Here is a 13,959-nt window from a genome sequence, read left to right on the forward strand (position 1 = left end):
CCCGAGTTACGACATTGGGCCGTAAGACCGGTGATTCCAACATAACCATTCCACTATCCCTCCAAGCGACGGTAGCGATAACGCGTTTTTACATGCGAAAGGATTGGGTATAAAAAAAGATTAAGAAGTTTAAAGAAGGTCTCGTCCAGCCTAAGATATTCCTAGCAACTGCTTCAGAGGATATGCATGTAATGCGTAACACATTTTCGCAATCCCAACCTTCAGACAATGTTTGCGCTCCTTTTTCAGAAATAACGACGTGGCGACACTCCGAGAATATTAATGAGCCTCAACAATAATTCTTCGGAGCAGTCGAGGGTCGACATGACACTGGCTTATTTATAACAGTGGTCGCATTGTTTGCTTACGAAATACTTGTGGTTGGGACATTTAGTTATATTCGTTTTAATGTCTCAATGGCTGGTAACGTTTAATAATACTGTATCATCTTTAGGATCAGGTGTTAAATTTTATAATACCCAGCAAATACGCTATCTTCAGTGGTCAAATACCTACGAAATTATTTGAGCATTGTTTCGTGGCCTTAGAAATAAATCAAACTTTGATATTTGCCAAGATTTACTCGCACACTCATACAGTTTTTTCTAGATAGGTATTTGAAACATTGTATTTGGTTGTCATCGACCTTGTTTGACTGTCTTCTTAACAAGCTCATCACTTTCGTCACAGAGACTGTCCAGTTTGATTATAATAGACTTAACTATACCGAAGAAGTACCAGATTTAATCGATTTCCGTATTATAAAGATTTATGCACCAGATTGAACAACTTTATGACCGAGTCACGATCTGTCGTGTTCTGCGTAGATTCACTTCAAATAACTTGATTACTGCGAACTGGATCAGGCCTTGGGGTATCTCAAGAATGTCTTTGTAACGTTCACTGTTAGCTCGCACTTTACCCTTTGTAACGTTTCGCGAGATGTTTATCACACGTGGGAAAGGATGCGAGGTTTGTGTCCTGACGTTAGGAATTGTATGTTGCGTATCTTGTTCTGCTTCTACGAAATGGTTGTGGAAGTACTTAGCTTGAAGGTATAGTTGATGGTTTGTAGTGTAATGGTTCTGTACATACTTAGAATTTGTCTGAGGTGGATTATCCTACAGTGCATGCATTTATTTTGTTAAACTGTATATAAAATGTAGTTTACTTCATCGCCGCTATACAGTTGAATTAAATTTCGTTCCTTGTGATTTGAATGATGTACTAAGACCATTCTGCCATTGCAATGCAAATGATAAACAGAAATTCTTTAAAATCAACACTTGCTTACGATCAGTAACATCCTGACGCCATCATTAGTTGTTTGTTGAACTTTGCAGATACTGTTATTCAGACAATATGCACCATATTATCTTCGAAATAAATCTTGAAATTGCTTAGCTGAATGAAATGCTTCTGAAGAAAGTGATTCCATATCCCTAATAACACTTATTACGAGACGATAAAGTTTCAAATTGCGTAGCGCGGTAATGATAAATTGAGATCATAAAGCTCGTCCAGCGGATGGACGCGTGCATCGCAATTGCTTTCTTTCACGTCATCGATTTAATTTTTTTAACGATGCAAGAATTTGTTGTATAAATGTACATACTGATTTATTATTCGTGCGGAAATACTAAGTGTGGCGATGAAGTGTATAAAGTTTGTAAGTAATGTTTCTAAGATTCCGCAGACGTTAACATCCTTTAGCAATTTGCCAGCTGCAATAATATGGGGTGATATATTGCAAAAAATATTGGCTTGATATTGAATTCCCGTTTTGAACCCACTACGTACTTATACTAATACTGATGATCGTATTTTGTTTTATTGCAGGTGCAAAGAATGGAGTGCGGAGCCAATGAGTTCAGCAGGAAACTGCGTATTGATCAGGTAACTATTTATTATCTGAGGCGACGTTTCACCAAATTGGTACTAGATTCATTGTGGGGTTCTCGCCTAATTAGTGTTTTCTTCTCTATTTACTCTTTACAATTCAGTGGAGCGTAATTTATTTTTATTTACTTCCCTTAAATATATATAATACAATATTTTACGATATCTTTAAAAGATCGGTAATATACACCATTCAGACTAAATTTTATCGCAACAATTGCATATTATTTTTAATTTTTTGTTTTATTCCCGATATCAACCTCATGTTATTGGATTTGTTTCTTAATTTCAACCAAAGCAACGACTAAGTCTACCATACGCAACCATACTGTCAAGCACAATGTCTGCCCATATGTCAATAACAAAGACAAATGACTATAAATAAATTAGTTCTGCTAATATGGCTCACTTTCATTTTGGGCCAACCATCCATCTCCATTGTACACTTGACAGGTGATAATCTAGTGTTTACTTTTAATGAATGCAAAGTAATTACTTCTTATAAGTATATCTTATTTTTAGATCATATCGGTGTTTTACCAGGATTTTTAATTTTAGTTATACTTGATAATATATTACCGTGCGGTAAGAACGTTGACAGCGTATCACCAGTCGTTATTTTTTGTAAAGTGTAATTATGCCTTACTCTCCGACATACTTGATTGATTACATAGATATACATTCAATTCGGTAGGTTAACTCGCTTTGTATATTCGTCACAAATTAGGTTGAATAACGCAAAAAACCTAAACCAAAACAATATAAATATTTTTGGAGTAGTTATTCTTATACTCACAGGACTATCAGCAAAATATATAAACTTTTAGGGCGTTAAATATGTCTCTTTATATAATATCAGGTTGGAAGAGATCGATTTTGTGTATACAATAAAGCGTTTTAATTCTATAATTATCGTTTTATATCGATATAAATTAATCGATAAAGTTCTTGTACCATCTCTAGGCACAAGTTACATTCCTCAGCATCAATGACAGCTGTCAAACTTATGCAACTGGTTTGACGCACCTGCCGAATATAGGTAGAGTCAATCATTCATGGCAATTATAACTTAATTGATCTTATTGTGGTCTACTATTTGGCATTTAACGTTAACTGACCGCTTGGAATACGTATAATTTAGGCCTGATGTTTGATAAAAGCCTTTGTGGTCTGGTTTTAAAGGTCATGATTAAAAGGGCACAGGATTAAAATAAATGTAGTTACAAATTAATAGACCTAAAGGTTATCACGCTAAAAATATATTTGTATACAGATATCTATTATTTGCCACATTCATCTGACAAATGATAGGTCTCTGACTTTAGTCAGGCAGTCAAAAATAGTTTGCTAAGGTTAGGGATAGACTACGTGATACCTAATTTCTCTCATAAATGCAAAGGATGGTCACAGGGATTAAAGTTAATACATCACTGGCTTTATGAGATACGACCCTTTAACGACGCAGAATATGCAAAGTCGTATGGCGATTTCTTGAAATTCATCATGCATCAAATAATTTTGCGTCAAACGCGCTGTCAGACATAAATAGAAGATAATAGATTAGGTGACTGCCTCGGTGGCGTAGTTGTACTGCATGAGCCGTATGACAGCGCTTTGAGGCCCTGGGTTCGAATCCCGAGTCAGGCAAAGTGATATTTGGGTTTTTCTGCTCAGTATCAGCTCGGAGTCTGGAATTTGTGCCCGATATGGCGATAGGCTCGCCCCCTATCACATCATGGGACGGAACACACTTGACAAAAGTGGGTGCCTTGATTGCGCCTCTGCATACCCCTTCAGGGATAAATGTGTAATAGATTAGGTACATACATTTCCAGATAAAATAATAAAACGTTTGATGACATTTATTGTAATTGTCATTTGTCAACTTTAACTCCGTAACTAATGAATAAACTCGTTTCATTAATCAATTGTGTTATTTATATCTTTTATTCGAAATTAGTTCCGTGTCTGTAAAATCACGATATTACAAAACCATGGATTTAGTCACACTTGTTTTTATTTACTACACTTTTTTAATGCAATGACGTCAAAACTTATCCAGAATTTAAAGCGCTATAGTGACCAACAATTGCAGTTCCTCTGAGACAACTGAAATGGTATATTTGGATTGGTTGATTTCTAGTTTATATTTTAGGGTATCGCCTGGTATAATTTGTGTTCGCCTTATTATCTTTTATATCATAGCGTAAAATTAAGCGTTTTTGCACTAGGCCTAGTATTGGCTTCGCCCTGACAAAACACGTTAACTTGTGATAGGATTATCTTAGCGTTGTCATTAAAAGACATTCGACCTTTTTGAATAACTATTTATTACTAACTTCAACAGTACACTACTTAACATACATAATATGGCGCATTACATATACTAAAAACTTATACTTCTTTAACCTTTAGTAACTTTTGATTTGTAAATTGCCGCCATAAATAAATTGCAAAAATCAAATTTATTATCAAGGGATCAAATTAAAATTATCAAACATGTTTTAACGATATGGCGTACCTTATGCTATATCAAGTATCAATAAGGTTTAAAGATAACACTAAGAAAACGAATTAACCCAGCACGTACTGATACTAATAGCTTTACACTGGCTTACACTTAGCCTTCACAAAGCCTTAAAAGGAGCTGTCACGACCTACACCAAACGATATCCGGCTCACGTCCGAACTTCGCTTTCATACTTCGCAAATTTTCCGCCTAATTCAATTAGAATGTTGTTATTCTACAATGAACTGTTGAACGGATGTCGAGCGATTGTATTGAATGTCGCTTACGTAATGTAGAGCTTGTAGTGTGTCGCCTGATGGAACATAGGGGCTTATTATCGAATGTGTTCGATATACGATGTTTAATTTATGGCTGCAAGAATTGGAATTGTTTTGGAACTATATCAAAGGAGTTGGACATTGTTTTTTTATAACAAGCTATGAAGAAATTTAAAGTGAAAACTATGGTAGAGCTTTAAACAAATATTTCAAACGAAATTTTCCCACTGATATTTTTTTTCTTAACTATCAAATTTAATTGGATAAAATATACAGCTTTATACATATGTATTTCTTTATCTACAATATCCTTATTCTAGTTTCAAGCGAATTCAAAATAGTGTTACATTGCCGAAACCTAATTACCAATTATTATAGAACGATTCTTTGAGCCACCTCATGATGGTAAATCTCATCAACACCCATAAACAGGCTCCAGACTTGATAAAATATCTTTAAGGAAGACAGATCTTCATATTGGTCATCAGTTCTTTTCTGCCACCAAGCAGCAGTGTGTAGTCATTGTCGTAACTACTGGACAAAATAAGACTTAACATCTCATGTCTAAGGATGGCGAGCGCAGTGGAATACCAAACATTACTTTGTAATTCAAGGTGTTGAATGGTGTTTATACTGTTCATGGGCGATCGTATCGCTTACCACTAGGCGATTGGCAAGTTCGTATCGTCAGACAAAGCAATTAAAAAAAAACTCTTTAAGGAACACAGATCTTCATTTTTGTCATCAGTTCTTACAACGTTTAGAAGCCGCGTTATTGATGTCAATAACCTTGTTCCCAGCGTCCACACGAGACGCGATGCGTGAATTAATTACGTAAAGGTGTAAAATTACGTAATCCGCGTTAAATCATAAGCGAGCGATCCGTGACGCGATGATTGGGTTTCGTACGTGCTGATGTTTATCTGCGAGTGCAGGAAATCTATGGGTTATGTATCTTTACTTGTTTGATATTTGATAATGGAGTCGTTTGCCGTTTCACTAATGTATGTATGGAAATCTTTAGATTTTTGGAAAGTTGCATTTTTGGTTTTTTGGAAGCGGCGATAGCCTAGTTGGGTGTGGAACGGACTGCCAAGACGAATGTCCGCAGGTTCAAATCCCAAGGGCACACACCGCTGACTTTTCTAAAATCATGTGTGTATTCTTTGTGAATTTATCGTTCGCTTTAACGGTGAAGGAAAACATCATGAGGAAACCTGCACATCTGAGAAGTTCTCTATAGAAATTTCGAAGGTGTGTGAAGTCTACCAATCCGCACTAGGCCAGCGTGGTGGACTAAGGCCTAATCCCTCTCAGTAGTAGAGGAGGCCCGTGCTCAGCAGTGGGCAAGTATATAATACAGGGCTGATATTATTATTATTATTTTTGGTTCAAGTCGGTAAATTTGGCAAGTTCACCAGGGGGGAGCCTTAAGGTGGTAGCTCAAGGTCCATTTTCATACATTTTGTTTCGGCTTTAATCTGGGTAACTAAACAAGTATTGGCAAGTAAAGAATTTAAATTCACGTCTAGTTAGTGATTAGTTCTCGCAGTTGAAAGAAAAATGTAAAAATAATTAATAATCATGGATATTTCTGCCTTTAAAATTTCGTATGACGAAATTTTTACATTTTTCTTTCAACTGCGAGAACTAATCACTAACTAGACGTGAATTTAAATTCTTTACTTGCCAATACTTGTTTAGTTACCCAGATTAAAGCCGAAACAAAATGTATGAAAATGGACCTTGAGCTACCACCTTAACGCATTTTTCTCGTATGAAAAAAAATGGACACCAGTTAGTGCTTGTGGAGTGTGCTGTTTTAATAGTCCGTTAGTGTCTGAAATAAACCTAATACGCTCATCTTGTTATTTATAAATTCTTTTATACAGTTGTATACTGTGTTCAGAATGAGAACCGTCGTGTGATTTGAGGTCGCCACTGACGTTAATTTCCTGTTGTTGTTTAGTTTCGACATATTTCTATACAAATATCACTAAAACAACACGCAAGATCATTTATAACAAAGCAATATGACATGACAATGAGTTTAACATTTACCAAATGGCGGGGAAGGGTTGCTATGTAAAATTCGAAAGTTAGTTCACTTTTTGGCCACGACAGTTCTCTTTCTGAACAGACTATATAACTATTTTCAGTCCATATTGAAAAGATCTATATTAAAATAAGTAAAAATTAATTTAAACACAATTTCCACTCACTAGCGAATTGCTAGTAAAAGCAACATCAACGAGTTATACCACGTTTTATAAAACGCGTGACATCGCCCGAACGTGCCTGATAATGTAATTGGCAGACAATATTCAAGTAAAAATGTATTATTGACATTATGTAAAGTAATTGCCGCGCAATAGTTTGCGAACTTATTGCTATTTTACACTGCACATAGCTTAGAAAGGAGGTCGCATTGATTTATTAAGATTCTATTATTGGAATCATTCGACATTTTTCTACAATTATTAATCGAAGAACGCTCTGTTTTCGTATTTAATTATCCCAAATGGGATACAGTAGTTTAAGGTGTCACGATTTTATGTAAACAAAACGTAAGTTGGCTCAGGTGAAGGTATTGGTAAGGTAAGGTATTTTTAACCGACTTCAAAAAAGGAGGAGGTTATCAATTCGACATTAATGTTCTTTTTTTTTAATAATTTCCTATCCCTCTTCCCCTTTTCACGTTTTAATCTTTGAGTATAAAATCGCATAAACTTAAGATGGTACTGACAATATAAATTATCATTACCACCCTCTACAACTTACTAAAACTGCAAACATAGTCAGCACTCGACTCGCACCGACAACACCAGGTGTATCATAAAAAAGTTAATAGCCGGCACAACAAGTACAACTGTCCGCGGGCAGTATGAGTCGCGAAATCGTAATGGGACGTCACAGAGTCATCCATCACACGACCGGTCCTACAACGGTACTGCGGATGGACTTAAGGGGAAGCACTTGTATTGGAGCTAATTAATTTGCTTGGTTTTAAAAATTGTGGTAAATAGGCAATGGTTTAATAATGTGTGTTCGGTGTTTTTGAAATGATGTTGTTGATGTCTTGTAAGGGAAATTGGTGAATAAGTGACTGATCTTGGTAACGTAAACATTTTTAAGAAAAAAGAATGACGGAATTACGTTGAGATTTTAAAAAGCAAAAATAGTTCACAAACGTATTAAAATAAATATTATAAGTATACGTATTTAGTAATATTTTTACAATTATAATTATTAAATTACATTTTCACACGCAAAATGAGTTTTTACTTGAGTATAATTATGTACGTAAGTACTTATTATTTTCGTTAAACGACACATTATTCGTGAGAATTTAATTTCAAAACATTTCGAAACTCGCATGATGCGTTGACTTTATTCTGTAATATTAATGTCTTAAAATGTAGGTCGTGCTGTCAATGGCAGCAGTAATAAAACCTGATTAGTTATAGATTTTAGATAAGTCTAACTCCACCTGGTCAGGCTAATGTATTCAAACAACGTAGTAAAGTAATTACAATATGCGAAATTCTTGGCGGGTTTAATTAGTCACAACCGGTGTAATTGTTTCAATAAACTAGTGTAAGAACTGTACGCATAATGCTAAGACCTCCGCCTTGCATCGATTCCCCAATGGGGGTCGTGAGTTATCAGGAAAACAGTCCTTCGCGCACGATGTTGTGCCATCTGTTTCGGTTTGTCGCGACATGAACTGTTAAGAAAAATGCTAAGACCTGAATATAATCATTAATGGCAGCTTTTGCTCTTCGTGATTATTAATTGCAAATATAGAGGTGATAGGATGACAGAAGATGTTTCAATTGAAATGACCAGACTGGCCAAGTTATCTACTGATACAAATGTGTTCTTTTTATAGTAGAGACAGTGGCGGCCTTAAAAGACGCTAGGCCCCAGGCGAAAGAAAAAAAAACCACGAAAGGCCTAGGGCGGAACAAAATAAAGTACCCCGGTTGTAATAGTTGCCTCAGTAAGATTGTAAAAAAGGTCCTCTAAGGCATCTCGTGAAGCCCCGAGCAGTTGTCCGGTTTTGCCTCTTCTAAAAGCCGCCTCAGGACAAAGATCATTGTTAACTACACCCATTTTCAAATTGAAGCTACATGATGCATGAAAATATACTTACGTGTATTGTAAGACGTCCTTAGGACTGTGATGAAAGTTATTTCACCCTATAAAATAGTTAAAAATTACTTTTAATTTCGGTTTTCATTAAATGATTATTTACCTTCATGCCAAAGTAAGCAAAAACCTTGTTTTAATTGTCTAATGTTTTAACGTTTTATATCACTAATTAACCTCTGATTAATAATTATAATGTACATTCTTACGAAATAGACTGCATGCTCATAGTCAAGTAAAACTGCATAAAACTATTTGCGGTCTAGTTATGAAATTGTTTAAATATCACTGAATATTGACTGTAATCATCCAAAACAATTTCAACTCTAATGCAATAGTATCAATGTCTTAAATACAAAACGTAATACTTGTTCCTAACATGGACTAATGCAGACTCACTCCATTATACCTTTAGCATTAATATGTGAGAGTCCGCCTGGGTAGGTACAACTGCAATGTCTATTTCGGCCGCAAAGCAGTGTGTAGTCACTGTTGTATTTCGGTTTGAAGGACATTTTAGCCAGTGTAACTATTGGACATAATGAGACTTAACATCTCATGTCTCAGGATGGCGAGCGCAGTGGAATACCAAACAATACTTTGTAATTCAAGGTGTTGGATGATGTTTCTTCTGTTTATGGGCGGTCGTATCGCCTACCATCAGGCAAACGGCAAGCTCGTCTCGTCATTCAAAACAATAAAAACATTATAATAATAACTTTGCAAGTTGTGAATAGTAACTATTTTAAATACTGTTAATATCAAAAAAGCCTTTAATATTTAACACAACACCGGCAAATCTATTTAAGAGTCATTACAGAGAAAATGTCATATTCTTAGTCATTCAGTCGTTAAGGTATCGGATGCCTTTTTATCTCGAGAAATGTGCTTCCGTTTGTGTAAGACATGACTAGCATCGCAATGTGTGATTTATACTTATAACAGCTTTTGTTTGACGAGTTTTGTAACTTTGGCATAATGATTACGATGTGATTTACGCATTTCAAATTTCTTTTATTCCTCTTACGCTCAGACTACAACTTAAGCTATTACAACTCTGACGAATAAGGAATGTTAGTTTAAATTTATTACATAAACAAAAAAATCTTGATCAGTTGTGCACTCTGCATTTAATAGCCTTTTAGAAGTCTGTTATTTTATACAAGCGATGAGATGAGTGAGTTGCCTAATATTAAGCGCCTAGAATTAAGAATGCCAAAAATCAATAGTAACGTTATTCAATTACAGAACTTCGGATTATAAAATGACATCCTAATATCCAGTAATTTATGAGAACAATATGATGCTTATAAGTACATTTTTATTTTGTCCTAATATTCCTTGCATTACACCAAAATCTCTAAACATAAGCCTAATTCCACACATAATTGGTTTTAAAAGCTTGCCCTTAACCGCCGTGTACTTCGGAGCAGGTTCCGCTGATGTAGAATATTGGGTTAAATGTTAACACCTCGCGGCCGACGGACGGGACGAGACACCACGCGCTCCCAATTGTTTTTTTACATGTCAACTCGCCGACAAAAATCGTCAATTCGGTTTTTGTCAGTGTGAATATGGCCTTTTTATATTTTAATTTAATTTCTTTGTTAAACGAATTTGGTTCTATTGCAAGCGTAATAGGATTTCTTAAATGATAGCTGCTTTACACCTCTCGATGCACATAGCTCTACACTTGTAATTGTATCATGTATTTGAAATTGCTTAAGTGCGCTACTTGTTTACAATGCGTGTTATAATTTGCGAATCACTATTCATATAAAAGCGAAATAACTGTCTACAGTTAAGAATAAGCCTTAATAATAGTCTACAATATTGATATTCTGAAGTTAGATTTATTTTTCCTCCCTACAGCGTAGAAAAGCCGGCTTATAAGTAAGCAATTTTCGAATATCTCTATCGCTGAAGATCACCAATATTTTTATTTCTGCACTATCTTAATACATAATTTACGTGTAAAGTAAATCATAGCCGCTCGCAAGCGGTTTCATCTTCCTTTGTAATGTAAAAATGTAAAAGTTCCATCACCATTTATTATTTATAGCTTCACGAATCCATTGTGAACGCGACATGTTAATCTTAACTTTCTGTCGGTTGGCACACTTATATTATGAGAAACAGTATAAAATAATATGACGCATGCTGATTTCTTATTTCAAGCAAATGTTGGTAACAAGGAAACTCATGCGTCGAAAACGTCTATCGTTTGTTAACAATCGTTCTTACTTTACTTTCTTCGTTTTGTAACAGTGTGTGTTATTTTTTGTAATGTAAATAAGAAAGGTAATAAACTCTATCCTGTTGCGAGTTAAGAAGTTAAATAATCTTTTTCATTCTCCGGTATTGTGTAATAACTTTTTGTTAACGTATATGCCTTCAATATCGCCATATTTTATCCCTATAAAGCCTTCATGATACTTTCAACCCACATAAAAAAATGAAATCAATTCACTTGATGTTATTTTACAGTATTTCGATTTATTTCCAGCTGGTCACTTACCTCTAGTAACATTTGGTTATAAAACGCACTTTGACATTTGACAAAGAATCATTTATAATATTTCGTTCCATTGTTAGTCCCTTCGTTAGAACTAGTTTGGGTTTAAGTTCCAAGCCGTAGTGAAGGGGAATATTTCAAGGAGTCGTGAACTAGTTCAGTCACACACGTTTCGGCTAATGCACTCAATTAGTTCCCGATCGCGATAGCATCGGTAGATATAATTGCGAAATATTTGGCTTTGATAGAAATCTTGGTTTATTTTAGAGTAGTTTAAATGTAAATCGAACATAAAAGGAGTAAAAGCAAATACATATTTTTCTAATGAATTAATGTTTGCAGCAAAAGATGACATAAAGGGTCGGTAAAAGTTTCATTAATTAATCATTAATGGGTCTCAGAGAGTACATTGCGTCTAAAAATATTCTATATCTACATATAAATTTTTAAAAATATTACTTAAATCATTGGAGATATTAATCATCTTCTCAAACAGAACGAGGTGTTTTTGACCGAAAATCAACGTATCACTATCAGCACACATTTCGCCAATCACTATGCCATGATGGCAATCTTCAAAATAATAAAATTCTTATTAAAGTATACAAATTTTTGGTTTCTAAAAAGTAAACCATGACGTTTCTAAGAATCATTCTAACAAAATTGCTTTATAGATGAGATATCCCAAATAAAAAATAACTTAACCCTATATTAAAATTAATTCATGTCTTACAAAACGATCCGTTTGTATTACAAACATAATTTATGTGGATTTCAAAGAAATTTGATCTTTATGGTTATGATAATAAAACTTGGGAAACTGTAAACTTGTTCGCCCGATTTTGACAGCACCGCCCAAAGTGTGTCCTGATCCTATTTGCTAGGGGTGTGGCGAACAAGATAATAAACTCAGAAATATTTAAAGCTAACAGGGAATTTATATCTGTGAATATAATTTCCATCTCTAATGTGCATGGGAAGGTTTTAAAGAACATATTCTTTAGTTCCATTTAAGTTATTTCTGGCGCGTCCAAGTGAGTGTTGGTGACACATTTGAGATATGTTAGTAGTTTTCGAGAACATAGTTTTACATATAACATTTTGAAGTTACTATATAGAAATTGTAATGATGGTAGTTTGAACATTGAGTACAAGCTTCTTATATAGAAATACTGTCTGCTATTACGGGATATCGCACTCCAACGACAATAATCGAAAGGTGTGACCGCTATGCATTTTTAAAATCTAATCCTTTAAATTTCCGTATCTCGCGACATCCCTACCTGTTACTTTACCGTGACTTACCCACAAAGATTCCTTCCAACCGGTTTAAAAAAGTCCATTGAGAAAAAAACTCGGTGTTTTATGTAAAGAACACAATGACACATGACCCCAAAACCGGGTCTCGGCACAGTTTCGGATCTATCGATTAGTAGTAGCGTTTATCTGGTTTTCACACTTTCTTCTCTTGTTTTTAATTGTTTTGTTTATATCCTTAGGTATTTCTCGCGTGAGTGATTTGATATCGAAAGTTTCAGAATTTGTTTTGTATGCATTAATCGTCGGATTAATATTTATTATTACTTGAGCAATTTTGTTCAATTACCTATTCAAATGGAATGGGTGCACCTAAGACAAATCGTATTTTATTAATTATCATAAACAAGATTTGTTATCTGATAAGATTACTTGTTGATCGCTGCTCCATGACTATTGTCCCGCAAAAATAAACTAACAAAGTAAAAAACATACTAATATATTAGTTTAAATTTAATAAAAAATGTTCGCATGTTTTCAGAACAACATGAAGTTCACAATAAGAACATAATTTATAATATCAATAATTTATGCCTTGATATTTCTCTACTTTGTTACTTGTGTAAGTGCACTAAAGACGATATATTTTAACTTGGCAATTATCACGTAACTGCGCGATGAGTCGTGGATTGCGTTCATTATGGCGGCGGAAGTTGGCACATTCCCACGTGCGTTTAAACGTTATACGGGCTCTGTACTGAGATTTTGTTACTAAATTCTGATAACTTGTAAAAACTTTACAGTACTTGAGGTTTCTTATTTGAACGATCTCATGTTGTTATATTGATTCTGTGTAGTGTAGGTACTCAGAATGAAGTCTTTAAGCTGTATCTCAAGTTACAATAATATAATTGTATAAAATGATAATGCTTTTAGCATTTATTTGAAGGACTACTACAGAAGTACCATAGTCATTTGTACCAACCGTGCAGCTCTTCGAGACTCAAATCTATTTAAAACATAGAAACGACTGATCTCACGCTATCAATGAAATATCACGATTTAAGTTTAGATTTTACTAGTCCTCACAACTAGACGGGACGTTTACACGGGACTCTATGTGGGTCGGTGGACCATTAGCGCCACTTTCCCGAAGCGAGTAGGTCACTGCGGCCAGGGTCAAAAGTCTACGCTATGTGGACCTCGCGTAACCTATTATTGAGCGTGTGACGTTGCTTCGATGTCTATTATTGGGCTAGTGATAATGAAAGTTTTGCTATTAATAGAAATATTAACGTGTAGTGTTTTGTTTTGTATTCACGTGTTATGCTATAAAATGTAATCGAAAT

At 34.8% G+C, this 13,959-nt stretch overlaps 1 protein-coding gene across 5 annotated transcripts in view; it reads left to right on the plus strand.

Annotated features, from left to right (window-relative positions):
• The window catches only part of LOC115441020 (axoneme-associated protein mst101(2)), a 138,149-nt gene that overhangs the window by 96,490 nt on the left and 27,700 nt on the right, over positions 1-13,959 (plus strand). For all 5 annotated transcript variants that reach the window (XM_030165584.2, XM_030165602.2, XM_030165593.2 and 2 more), the window contains one exon: positions 1,840-1,896. In XM_030165584.2, coding sequence (XP_030021444.2) covers positions 1,840-1,896 — 57 coding nt within the window. The remainder of the gene's footprint in view (positions 1-1,839; positions 1,897-13,959) is intronic.

The sequence above is a fragment of the Manduca sexta genome, chromosome 19 (genome assembly GCF_014839805.1).
Source record: "Manduca sexta isolate Smith_Timp_Sample1 chromosome 19, JHU_Msex_v1.0, whole genome shotgun sequence".
Taxonomy (NCBI): Eukaryota; Metazoa; Arthropoda; class Insecta; order Lepidoptera; family Sphingidae; genus Manduca; species Manduca sexta.